Source organism: Eulemur rufifrons, chromosome 3 (genome assembly GCF_041146395.1).
Source record: "Eulemur rufifrons isolate Redbay chromosome 3, OSU_ERuf_1, whole genome shotgun sequence".
In the NCBI taxonomy this organism is placed as follows: Eukaryota; Metazoa; Chordata; class Mammalia; order Primates; family Lemuridae; genus Eulemur; species Eulemur rufifrons.
The window spans coordinates 21603265-21616837 of NC_090985.1; the positions used below are offsets into that span (position 1 = coordinate 21603265).

Consider the following 13573-nt stretch of genomic DNA (forward strand, 5'->3'; position numbering starts at 1 on the left):
CCCCTGCCCCAGGACTGCTTGGGAGGATTGGTGCAGGAGCCTAAGGGGTTTTGCAAGAACAGCATCCTGGAGGGTTTGGATTGATAGTCCCAGATAATAATATGGAACAGGGTTGCCAAAGCAACATGAGCAAATAAGAAGCCAAGAAGGTTGAGAAAGGAGTTATGTAGGGCCCAGTTCAGAGGGCCTGTGGGAAGGGGAGGCTGGGGGTGGTTCCCTGAGTCAAAGGGCAAGTAAGACCCCAGAAGCTGCCCCAAATGCGTAAGGGGCCATCCTTTCCAGAAGTTTGATAATACTTGATTTCAATTTATTCTACTTTTACTATGGCTTTAGATTTTAAATTTTATTTGTAATTCACCATGTGTACATACCAATGAACTATTTTTTCCCACATTGTTGATCCTGCAATTTAGTAAATATTTCTTTCTCACTGATTCTTAATTCTGTTTTTAAACATAAATTATTATATGTAAAACGATACATCTAGTCTGTTCTGTTTGTGTCTTTTCTTGAATTACACTATTTTAAGTATTAGCACTTCATAAAATATTTTACTATCTGTTTTCTGCATTACTCTTATTTGTTGCAATTTTCTTTGATGTTTTTGTATGTGTATCCTTCCAGATAAATTCTAGAACCATCTTTGTTAATTAAAAAAAAACAAAACCACCTAAACAATAAAAAAGAAACAAAAAAGAATTAAACATTTTAGAAAGGCTGAAAAAATTTTGTCCGGAAGGCAGAACCTAGAAATGAGGCATGTCTCTGTAGTTAATATTGTCCTAAAATCTGCAAAGTTGTCTTCATACTTACTGAGATTATTCTTCAGCATTTTAATTTTTGCTAGTGTTGGTGGTGCATTGGTGAGTGAGATCTTTCCTACTCCTGTTATCACTGCTCTATGGACAGCCATGGTTTGTTTTCCTCATAGTGAGCCAATTTATTTCCCCCTCTATTAATTATCAATTAAATTATATTATTATATAAAACTAAAATTATTAATCAATAATAATTAATAGTTCTAAGAGGCTTTTTAAAATTTATTCATTTGGATTATCCAGGTATACAATCATACCATGTGTAAGCAATGGTAATTTGGTCTCTAACATGCCAATATTCATTCTTTTTAAAAATTCATGTCTTATTACATTATCCAAAAACTCCAGAGAATATTAAATAATGGGTTATAACAAACAGCTTTCCTTTAACTCTGATTTTACAGGAATGCTTCATGATTATCATTTATTTTTGGATTCTTCAAACATTTACTGAGTACCTTCAAACTGCTAGATTCTGTGCAAAGTGCCCAGGATACAAGGTGAAGAGGCCACAATAGAAGACCTCTAAGAATTTAAAATTAATTGGTTTTGACTCTGAAATAGGCATTCTGTATAATGTCAAATAACTAATCAAGCTATTTTGTTGCCAAGGACAGAGCCAGCCTTAGAAAGTCAGCCTTCCTGTTTATTTTAGATTTGTTATTAGGATTTGGTAACATACATTACTCAGTGCTTTTCTGAGATAATCACGAAGTTCATCCTTGTACTATGTTCGTTTTGACAGCAAACTTAGCTGTGATAGATTATTATTGTAGCTGTCTATGAATATTCTTCATCCTAAAGAGTAGCTGTCAATGCCATTTATGATGTTTATTTCTTTAAGCTGGCTTTGGTATGCATAATCCTGAAGCTACTGCCTGGATCATTCCATTTTGCAAGAGGAAGTATGTGCAGAGGAAAGATGGTCTTTGGAAAGAAGGCAGATTGTGAGAGCAGGAAAATCTTGAAGCTGGGGCATTTTGAACCCTCAGATATTCAGGTAAATGTGCTTATAGTTCTTCCTCTTATACTTTGTGCTAACAACCACTACCTGAATTCAGGAAGCAGCAGTATTGTGCTTCCCAAGAAAATTCTTTTCAAGTATGTTGCTTCGAGAGCAGACCAGGTGGCATCAGGCATGGAGGAGGCAGGGTTGGGATGGCTGTCACCTATGGTCTGGTACTGCTGGCTGCTGAAGCTGCCTCCTACCCCTTTTTGTCTCCCCCATCTAACAGGACACAGATATTCCTCTGAGCCTTCACTCACGAAGCTCAGGCACTTTGAGGGAAGTTGGGAGCCCCAGTGAGGACAATCCCCTCCATTCTGAGGATGTCACACAATCTATGCAGGGTGAGGCTGAGGAAACTGGGACTCCATTTGGAAGGTGGAGAGAGGGTACCCTTTCGTCCCTCAGGAAAGGGTGATGTGTGGTTACATCCTGAGATGACTCCAGCCATTGCATCACAAGAACAGAGGCCGCCTTAGGACAGCAGTGGCCCTGAAAGCTGAGGGAAGGGAGAAAAGTCCAGATCCGAGTTGCAGAGCCAGTCACCTGCAGTCCAGCCTCCCTCTGGTCTTGCAGACAGCGAGCTGTGCCTTCCTTTTCTGCCTGACCAGAACACTCACTGGACAACTCGCCATTCCTTCCTGATGTGCTGTGCTCAGGACTTTCTTTGTCCTCAGATCCTTTGCCCTGTCTGTGTTGCTGTTCTTGGGGACAGGTGTCCACAGAAGCCATATGTCCTGCACAGTAGGGAGCAAGCCCTGCCTACTTCACAGCCCCAGTGCTGAGAAAAGTTGGGACTGTTAGACAAAGTGGAAAGATGGGGCTCTGAAGAGGAAATGCCACAGAACCATCTGGGACTTTCATCATCTTTTCCCCTTTCTTTTTCTATAGGGAGAGACCTGATGGCTCATCAGACAAATGCCTGGGGACACACACTTGGACAGCCTAGCCCCTGGGCAGGAAGGGCCTGAGCATGCTGATTGCCTGGTGCAGGGTGCTGTGGCACAACAGGCTGTGGAGCTACAGTGGTGCCTGTGTCACCAAGCTGGAACAGCGTCTAAAAGGATTCGCCCTAAGGAAGTGATCTGAGACATGCAGAACATACTTGGTGAGGTCAGATATTAATCACTTCATACAACAGCGGTAGCAGGACACACTCTCTTTGCAAAGTGAAGGTTGTTTATTGCTTGTTATGATTTTAACAGGCAAAACACTACATAAGGGCTATAATACCCACGGGCGATCTTTATGAAACACTTGTGGGGAACTGAACGTTGGAATGAACTTCACGTATGAATTTTTCTTGAGGTCTCACTTTCCCTTTTCTGGGTGAAGTGGAGCCCCAACCCTCCCACGTGGGTGGCATCAGAAGCCAGTGGGAACCTGCCTCTGGGGGCCATGTGTGCTACCTTCTGTCACCTGCGCTGCCACTGTCTGTGTCCCCACCTGCCCAAGTTCACTGTGCTCAGTCTCACATTTATGCTCGGGGAAAGCAAAGGTCATGCACGTTGAAGAAAACAAACCATACTGCATTTTCTTACAAAATGAGATGAAAAAATAAATCTAAACACACTTTTCAAGTTTCATTCTTCTTTAAATTTTTATATACGTTAAAGCTCTTATTTTTCTTTTCAATATACTCTACTTAAAATTTTAAAAAATAAACTTTCTTTTTTGGTACCTCTCGTTTCCTGTGTTAGCCTCGGAAACATTTAAAAATACATCTCCCTAGAACTCTTCTGTGCAAATAATAAACATAAATAATATTAACATCTATGTTATATATATCAAAAAAGGCCTTGAAATCAAGGTTTCCATGGCAGCCAGTCAGCTGCGACCCCTTGAAGGTGCTCCTAGAAGTAGTCCGTGGTCTGTCCCCTTAAGTCCTGCTCTGCCTGAGGGGGCCTGGACAGGAACTCCCCGTCCTGCTTGTCCATCTGCAAACTGCTTCGGGAGAACTGTAGGACACTCCCCAGCCCACTGACCAGCGACAGGGAAGAAATCCAGTTGATCGAGCTGAAGTTGGGCAGGTTGAAGAGGGACGACAGGGGGGCCACCCTGCCAGCACTGGTGGATTTCACATTGGACTCCTCGGGACACCCTTCTGGAACAGCTGCCCCCCATGTGGAGGACCCCGGGGACTGCACACTCAGCTCCTCCAGTACGGTGTCATCCCTCAATGGCACGCTGTTATCCACCACGCTGGGCTCCTCACTGGCCTCTGGGGAGCAGGCTGGCTGCTGTGTGTGCCAAGCAGCCTGGGAGGTACAGTCCTGGGAGACACAGTCCCGGGACAGGGACGCAGAGGGGCTGATGATCCTCCCCACTGAGTGGTCAGTTCTCACGTCTCCCCCGAGACGTCCCTGAGCAAAGGTCTCTTTGGGAATGTTGAGTCTCCTGGGGCACTTCCTGGCCGACTGGCGTCCCAGCTGCAGTGGGGTGGGAAAAAGGCTTCCCTGGAGGGCTTTGAAAAATAATCTGGAAAGAGCACATTAAAAAAAAAAGTTAGCTGTTGCTGCAGGTGGTGCCTTTGAGCTTCCTGAGACTCACACAGGGCAAAAGCAAGGCGAGTGTTCTCCGAGCTAACTCGGGACTCAGGGCACCAGCCACCTCTGATACGCACCTGGGTAGCAGCGCGGTGACAGGTGCTATGAGGCAAGTCAAGTAAAACACAGGGTCACGCAGTAGCGTCTGCACAGTCCAATAAGGGTTAGACGGAGGGTAGCACGCCGCACAAGAAGCATTGTAAATCAAAGCCACAGTGAAAAACAAAAGGATACTGAAGCCACAAGTGATCCAGTTGAGCCAGGTCTGAGGGGGAAAGAGAAAGAAAGGGCTTTTATTTCAACTTAAAAGTGACGACAACGACAACAAAAATGCACCAGTCATTAATGAGTGACGTCGTGTTCTCAGGGCTTAGTAAAAACTGGGGTCTTTCTCACCAGTGGCTGGTGGGGCCTAAGGAAGCCCCAGGAACCTGTGGGGCAGCCTAAGACACACATAGGCCGTGAGCAGCATTGGGGTGGGAGGGCAGGAGGAGATGGACGGGAGGGTGTGGTGGAGAAGGAGGGCAAGAAGTCTCGTGAGAAGGAGCAGAGCTCTGCCCAGGAGCAGGGTGGGCAGTGGGCTGCGGCAGCTCCCCACGCACCAGGGGGCTTGGGTGTGTGTCATTTTCTTTCTCATCACTGTACGGTAGGGTAGGCTTTGCAGTCTCCTGGCTGCTTAGAAAAACCTCCTAGGTCTCACAGAACCTACAAGAAAGTGTGGGCCCCACAGCATCACCACCCTGGGGGATGTGACCGAGCAGGTGACCCTTACCCAAGTTCTGGTTTCAATACCCAGGTGCAGTAGGAAGGTGAACAGTGCAATGGCCGTGATGAGGGTCCCCCAGGTGAACAGGTCCACGTCCGAATTGTAGTAGGCCTGAAAGACAGCATCATCTGGTATTTGTGGGTCCCTAGGTGCAGCTGATGGGAAAAACTGTGCCAGATGCCAACTTACCAGGTAAGGAATGAAAAAGCAAACCAGGCTCTGGAAGGCAGCATCGACCATGTTTAACCAGAACGTTTGTGGTCGGTATTCCTGGGACACAGAAACAAAGCAAGGAGATTACAGGGAAGTGCATGGTGTCCACAACTCTTTATTCTTTGCTATGGGTTTGTCTTCTTAATTCCCATTCAAAATAAATCACCTTTTTCTTTTGCTTGCTTGCTTTAAAAAATCCCTAACCAGGCCTCAGTGATCACCTGTGACTCTGTGTGGGCTTTCCTTGGGCTGTTGGAAACTCTTGGGGTGGAGACAGTTCTCACTCATCACACTTAACACACTACAGAGTCAGGCACACAGCATCGTTTTTCTCTTTCCACAAGCCAGATGCTAGGATTTTAACAATTTGTCCACGGTGTCCATCTAAAGGGAGGCTTGGGGACTAGCCCTTGCCAGAAGGTGAACTCGGAGGGCAGGAGATGGGGGCAGAGACTCAGGGGCGCGTTACCTCCATGTTCTGGCCGCTCCTGTAGAGCTGCGGCTTGGTCAGCAGCACGTGGGCCGGCACGTCCTTGTCCAGCACCCCAGTCACGAGCTGGGGAAGCGATGAGAAGAGCAAATTGAAGAAGATTAGATACCACTGGTCGATCATGGCAGATGCAGAGAAGCCACAGTAAAACTGGAACCAAAATAGGAGGCCCACGAACATCTGAAATCAAGGAGGGAAGAGTGAGAGCTCTACTTGTCCTTGCAGATTCTCAGCCAAGGAGTCTGAGAGTTCTGCGAGGCTTACAGTAAGTGCACAGACAGCCGTAAGCTCGAGCCCCGCTGCTGGCCTCTGCCTCCCCCTGCTCTTCCTCCCCTGCGCCCTCCTCATTCCCTTAGGCAGGAAGGACTGGCAGAGGGAACTGGGAATTCCCAGGAAGGATGAGGGTTCATGCCTGAAGAGCCATAGATCATTAACATAAAACAAAATCAAAGCTCGACAAGGGGTCTAGGGCTGCTCACGTTTCAAGAGAGCCTGGGACTTCCTCCCTAGAACCCCTCCTCTCTTTGTGACCCCAGACAAATCCTATCTGTGGCTACATCTCTGGTCCTATCTCCTCTTTAGTCACATGCCCTTTCTTATGAGGAGCAGTGGACAATTCCTTCCACTGTAAGGACAACAGAAAAGCCAATGACCATATCAACCTTGCTGCCTTGACCGAGCCCTGGTTATCTGCTGGGCGCTCTGCGGGAAGGTGAGTTATAGACATTGTAAACAGGTAAGTGAGACCCAGGGAGGCTGAACCCCAGCTCAGCGGGCTGGACCTCTTTTCACTATCACTAGATTCCTGAATATCCGTGGCCTGAGTGCATTCATAGGGGGGCACGGCAGTTTAGCGGTTGCAAAGCATCCTCACACTTGGTAGTTGTGCAACTTGGCACAGATCTTTTAAGCTCTCTCTGCCTCAGTTTCCTTGACCATGACATGGGCACAGCAGTGACACTTAGCCATGGGGTGGTTGTGAGGATTAAAGGACCTAAGGCATTTAAAGTACTCAGCAGAGTCTCTGGCACACTCCAAGTGCTCACCCACGGCTTGTTGTTAGTGTTAGTAGTTATTTCCCTTGTTTGAAGCTCAAGCAGCGCCAGTGTTCTTACCCCATTTAGAGAGAAGGAAATTGAGTTTCCAGGATGTTAAACGACTTGATCATGGTCATGGTGTGAGTAATGAACCCAACTTGTTCTACCACGACTAGGGTGGGTCACGGCATGGGGGAAAGGCACAGTCTAAAAAGAAACATGTTACAGTGGACGAACATTCTCCGCTGGGCACCGCAATGCCTCGGTTTTGGTTCTGGAGCTGCAACTATCTACCTTTTTGACCCTGACTCGGTCACTTAACCTCTCTGAGCTTTTGGTGTACTGACCTCAAAATCGCTTATTGTGACGATTAGAAGAAACGATAATCCATGTTGATGAAACCTACCATGACATATATCCTCCAAGTCCTGTTTCAATCTATGATTTCAATCTCTTAAAATGCAACTTTCCCCCTACACACTGAAAACTGACAAATTTGGAATTTTCTTCCATTGACTTTCTTCCCTTTCTCACTCCTACGCTGACTTTCTCTCACTCACCCCCGCAGGCTTGGCCTCATGAGTCATCGGTGAGCAAACGGAGCCAAGCGCAAGAGGAAGAAAAGCACTTAGATAACTGAGGTTTTTTTTCCCTGTAGTACCAAAAAGCTTCCTTCCCAAACCACGGTTGCTATGGAAACTTTTCTTCTCTGCTCTTTATTGGAAAGGATGGCCAACTTATTCCTAAAACTAACGAACTTCTCCCTTTAGGAGGCACAGTGATTATCCTTGAACTCCTCACGTGGATTAATGCTTGTTAACAAAGACCCCTGCATTTTTATGGAATAAAAACAGGGGCCCCCTTGTCCCTCCTGTGCCCTCCGATGAGGAGGGACTCACGGTGGCAGGCAGGAGACTGTGCCCAGTCCAGGTGGCCACTTTGGCCTTTGTTTGCATCTGAACTGCTGAACGGTTTGGCCTGCATCATTCTCACCATCCTCTCACTCTGAGCAATTTTAACTGGGAATTACAGAGATCAGCTAGCTCAGATCTCGTTTTGCTTTTTAAGATTAAAAAAAAAAAATCCAAAGGCAGCAAATATCTTGCTCAAGAATCCCATAGCTAACGGGTTATGGAAATGGGGCTGGGATTGCACCCCACCCAGCCCCACTCCTTCAGGAGCTGGGAACCTCTAGGCTTGCAGTTGTGCACTTGAGGTCTCTGTGCTGGGGCGTCAATGCCAGGGCGTCGGAGGAAAGGACTCGTGAACCAGCAAGCACGGGGCCTCGGGGTACAGGCTTCTGCAGCCACAGTCCCCTAATCTGAATTAATTTCCAGGACCAAACCTATCAAATTAGACATGCCCCGACTGGTTCTGAGCATCTGTATTCATTTACTACGAGACGGTTTGGAAACTGGGTGAGAGTGAGGGGGCAGGAGAGGTGGGCAAAGAAAGGCAGGTGTAGGCTCCAGAGCAAACAAGAACGTGAAGGAGAGGCGTGTTGATGGCAGCATAGAGTTAGCTAACATAGAGACTTTTATGTGGAATTGGAAAAAGAATACACCTTTTAACTTATTTTATTTTACTCTCTCAAAAGAGTATAGGATAGTCTTGACATTGGAGTTCTGGTGTCAAGACAGCTAGATTTATGGAACTACCCTGGAAGGTCACTGATCCCGAGAGTTTATTTATTTTATCTCCTCGTTTGTACATTCAGCTGTGAACCATCAGAGGCAGGAGCCACAAGTAGCAACCTAGCAACTCCTCAGCAAAATATCTAGAAATCTCTTTTAAGTGGGGCAAGGTTCTCAGATGGCCACGTGGTCCAACCTGCAGGGCTATGAAGAGGCCCGTCTGCCAAAGACGTAGTAATGACAGAACTAAGAGTTAAACGTCAAGAGCCAATGAAATGGGTCAGGAACCTGTATTCACAGCCCCCAGAGAGACAGAATTGTTCTCAGCCAACTTGGCTGTGACTTTAAGGAGGGTCAATTTAGCTACAGACTGAGGTGGCCAGAGGGGGACCTGCCTGCCCTGCCAGCCCAGGAGAGTGTGGCAAGGCCTGGCAGGCGGTCCCCTTCCTGCCGGGTCCAAGCTTCCCTGACCTGGGGACTCTCCCACCTGGCCCCGTGTGGGCATGTTCCGACAGAGGCCATTCAGTATGGGAATCACAGCATGATTAAGTCCCTTATTCTGGTCCCAGGACCACCAGGCATGCTTCTGCTTATTGTGTGATTGTCGCTGTCTACTCTAGAGGAAGCTCTGGTTAGGGGACTCCCGTTTGCGCAGCTCCCAGCAGCATGCTCCTGGGGAGCATGTGGACAGTGTGGTTAAGAGCTTGGGAGCAGGTGGCCGTGGCCTGGGGGAAGGCAGCCTCGAGGACAGCTGTGTGACCCTGTGTAAACTGCTGGCCTCCTGATTCCATGACTTCTCGTTCTGAAGCTGTAAGTGGACTTTCTAGTGTTGCCCACCTGTTTCCACCACTGCGTCCCTCAGAGGCAGCTGCTCTCACTTGCTGGTGAGTTAGACTCTGAGCCCACGGGGCGCAGGGCCAGGCCAGGACTGGGGGAAACTCACAAAGGCCAGGAGGATGGAGCGGGTGGGAGGCGCGGGGTGGCCCGCCAGCCTGGTTCAGGTGACAGGCCTACGAATCTTGGCCCTTTCCATCCAAATAAAGACAGGTGTCAAATACCTACCGTGTTTTTGTAGAAGAAGTACAGCACCATGTTGGCAAGTCGGGAATAGCACCAATGTCCATGAACAATCAAGAGCCTCTCCAGGTAGCGGAATCTTGGCACGGCAAAGTCGCTGGCCATCACTGCCTTGAAAGGGAGAGGCATGCCTGTTACTGGCACGGCGGTGTCTCCCCTGGCATAAGGTCTGTCTTCTCTCCCCCAGAATGCAAGGCCAAAACACAGAAGGAAAAATCCGGTTTTGAACACAGTGCGAGGGTGGCTGCTGAGGCTTGCATCACCGTCAGCTCCCTTACTGTCCAATTTACAATTCAACCTCACCAAGCACGCTGGCTCAGGGACGTCACCATATAGGAGTCATTCACGGTTTCAAATATATGTAATTGAACGGTTTTTAAAGGTTTTGCTTTTTATTTTTCATGCTATTTTTTTTTTTTAACAAGTCAAAAGACAGAGATGCATGAAGTTTTTTTCTCCACCTTCGGAGGTTATTTTCCTCTAAATCACACCACAATCTCCACCCAGAGAGGAGCTGGAGCTGCTCCTGTGTGTGCCAGAGACACACTTTGGTCATCCTGGGAGGTGCATTTTGGGTCGTTCTCCACAGGAGCCATAGGTGACGGCAAGGCCAGGGCCACAGCTCCGCTGGCCTTCCATGTACCCATCCCAGGACGCCGGCTGTGGGCAGTGGACGGGGAGCAGGAAGGAGTTTCCTTCAGGCACAGGAGGGACACCTGAGCTTCCCCTGCACTTCTCTGAGCAGTAGACTAACTGGGCCAGACAGAAGCCATCAAAATGATACTTTTTGTCCCGAGAATAACCTGAAATTTCATTATATGATGAATTTGGAAACAAAACAAAACAAACAAAATGGCAGGAAGAGCTAGATTTCTTACCTTCAGAGGATTATCCTACACAAAAACATCAATCTGCCTTTAAAATTTAACTGATCTCCCCATATACAAATAGCACATAAAGAGCAAATTATGCCTCGTGTGGTAGGCTTGAAATGGAATAACATCATTAAACACAACTGAAAAGTTTGAAACCTTAGAACATCAATCTTCTGAACCAATAGCTCCCAGCTTTTCTGGAAATTCCATTAGACTCAGAATTGGAGGTGTTGTGACCACTCTGTACCCCTGGTCCCCAATCAGCGCTGGGCTCTGGGGGGTGTGCAAGACACACTGAGGACCAGATGAGTCCAGGAAGACTGAGCTTCTCGGGAGCCGCAGAACCTCCCGCTCACCCCCTGCCTGGGACAGCCTCCCCCGGCCTGGCTGCCCCGGGAGCCCCTGCTCCTTGTGGCTCATCCTTGGGGGCTCAGCTCTGACCCTTGACATCCCTGCTGCCTCAGCTTGCTGCAGGCCATCTCTCAAAGGGTTCAGCAGTGTCCCTTCGCTGAGTGGACTAAAATGCAAGCAACAGGGACCTAGTCACCTAGGAAACCTGAGCACGTAGAACAATAAGAAAAGGCATCAAGCCTTGTCACCATTGTACGTAACGCATCCCCAATAAAGATGTGCAGCTTTAAATAGATACAGAAGCGCCCAGCAACATCCTCCTGGCAAGTTACACGCATTCAAAACTACGTCTCCACCTGCTTGGCATCCTCATCATCTCTCCCACAGGTCCCAGGGCCCCAGCCCGGCCTGGCACTCCCACCCTGGGGAGGGGAGCAGGGCTGGTGGCTCAGGCTTCTCCCCAGCCTCATGCTCAACATTCCAATTTTTGATACAAAAGGTATTCACTTGTTGAATGTCTCTGCTCACAAAGCTGGCAGGCACTGCCCTTGTCAGCTTTTCACTATAGAAAACAGTGAAAACTGGCAATGTTGACAAAGTCAGAATGAATTAACCATTTTGTTCATTCATTCGGCAAATGTTTCTTGAGCTTCCTCCTGTGCACGGTGCTGAGAAGACAGAGAGTGAGTCAGAAGTGGGCTCCACTTTCAATTTCATGAAGGAAAGAAGAATGTACGAGTAACAGAACACAGTGATTCAAGTCTGGCAAAGGCAGGAGGACAGCAAGGAAAGTGCTGAGGATGGGCTCAAGATGGAACTACTGTGCTTCTAGCTTGGCACCTACCATTGGACTGTTATTTTAACATTAGGTAAGAAAATTCATGGGAGCTGCAGAGGCCTGACACATAGCAAGTGCCCAGTAAATAATTACTGATTGAATGAATGAATCAGTGAATGAATCAACCAATCAATAAAGGGTGGTCAACATCCTGATGTTTACAAGGACCCTGGACAAATTGTTCCGTAAAGTCTCTACCATGTTAAAAAATGCTGTGATTCAAATGTAATCAAATGTTGGAAATGGCGGTAACATGACATCCAAAAGAAGCATATTTTTAATGAACTCATCTCAACATCTGAATCGCATGTTGAGAGCAGACAGTGACAAACGGAAAATGCAGAGCTGAGTTTTCACGTGAGTCAAGATGGCTACATTCCATTTTATGGTGACACCAGGACACCAGGTGTCCACCTACAGCAAAGTCATTTTTTCAAATGGTATCACTAAGTGTCCAGGAACAGTAAAAAGCGCCTTCCAGGGATGAGCCAGCAACAGCTAGACAGAAGGCGATGACTCACCCTGCCTCTCTCTGAACCACTTATTTCACAAAAATATACTTGTAACACAGGAAGACGTGTTTGTTGCACATCGCTTCCTAAATAAGCTTAGTGGTCATATTGAACATCCGCTGTGTTGAGGGCAAACCCTTTAGGTTCCTCGGACAGAGCCCAGAGCAAACCGGGACAGCTCATGCTGTGACAGGACAAGAGACCAACAGGGCCACTTGGTCCCACAGGACGGCCGACGGGTCTTTACCTGCATGCCCTCCTGGCCCAAGATTCCCACACCCACATCTGCCACCTGGATCATGCTGACGTCATTGGCTCCGTCACCTAGAAACAGCACAGGCAGGGAGAACTGTTTGAGTTGGGATGCACAGGATCAAATCAACTCGATGGCTTTTCTGCGGGTCCCTGTGGGACGGAGTCCTGTGAGAGAGCTGTAGGGAAGACCAGGGAAAAGGCAGGGCAGCGTCTGTCCCGGGAGAATTGAGGTAAGCAGTCAGAATACACCATAGTGTGAAGTCTGGCACTGCCGGCGCTCTGAGGGATGTTTCAGAAAGCAGGCGAGTGCCGGGCCACCTGCTCATGTGGCAATCGCTCTACAGTGCTGGCTCTTAGATGCTGATAAAGCCCTTACCATGTGTCTGGCACCATGAAAGATGCCACCATCATCTTTATCATTACTACAGCGACTGAACTACTCCAGTCAGGGAGCCAAGGCTACTCAATTCACACTGACAGAGCAGTTTCTAAGCTAAAGGAAGGGAGTTACCTGCCGCTCAGCAAACTACAGAGCCCTTTCTGTACCCCGGCCGCCAGCCAGTGTAATAGCCATGGTGTTCACTTCTGGGCCCTCTGGGGGTGCAATATAGGAGAGTTTCTGTTTATTCTGTCAAGCTGTTGACAGCAAATGTTTAGGAACACAGGGGACAGGTCAGACGGTGTGACAAGGCAAGCAGAGACATGCAGTAACCACTCTTGGAACTCAGCAGCAGAACAGCCAAAGCACAGCAAACATCCCAAGCTGCACAAATGGCCAAAGGGGCAGACATACAAAGTCAGAGTGACTCATGCTATGGCTATAGGATGTCTCTTACCTGTGATTTTCCTGTTTTTTATTAGGTTGGTCCCTAACATGGGTGATCAGACAATATTTGACAAACTGGAATTTTGTGAAGCAGTAAAAATCTGCACAGCCTTCTCTGGAATGTCCCATTTGAAGTCATCTGTGGTGTGCAGTGATGCTCTCTATGTTAGAAACCACTGGATGCTGAGGAGTAGGTACATGGTGCTTTAACTCATGAGCAAAGCAGTAAGCTAACGTTCTGATGGGCCATTACACTTCCTTTACCTTTTGAGATCCCATTTTTGTTTTTTCTTTTCTTTTTAGCCAGTCAAGACTTTCCTTCCATTTTG

General features: G+C 47.7%; 1 protein-coding gene across 1 annotated transcript in view; it reads right to left on the reverse strand.

Annotated features, from left to right (window-relative positions):
* Positions 1-3677: 3677 nt before the first annotated feature.
* Positions 3678-13573, reverse strand: part of ATP10A (ATPase phospholipid transporting 10A (putative)) — a 144477-nt gene continuing 134581 nt past the window's right edge. Inside the window, exons 15-21 of the mRNA XM_069465822.1 lie at positions 12411-12487; positions 9573-9698; positions 5819-6019; positions 5326-5406; positions 5143-5247; positions 4448-4635; positions 3678-4302 (exon numbers count right to left, since the gene is read on the reverse strand). Of these exons, the coding sequence (XP_069321923.1) occupies positions 3678-4302; positions 4448-4635; positions 5143-5247; positions 5326-5406; positions 5819-6019; positions 9573-9698; positions 12411-12487 (1403 nt within the window). The remainder of the gene's footprint in view (positions 4303-4447; positions 4636-5142; positions 5248-5325; positions 5407-5818; positions 6020-9572; positions 9699-12410; positions 12488-13573) is intronic.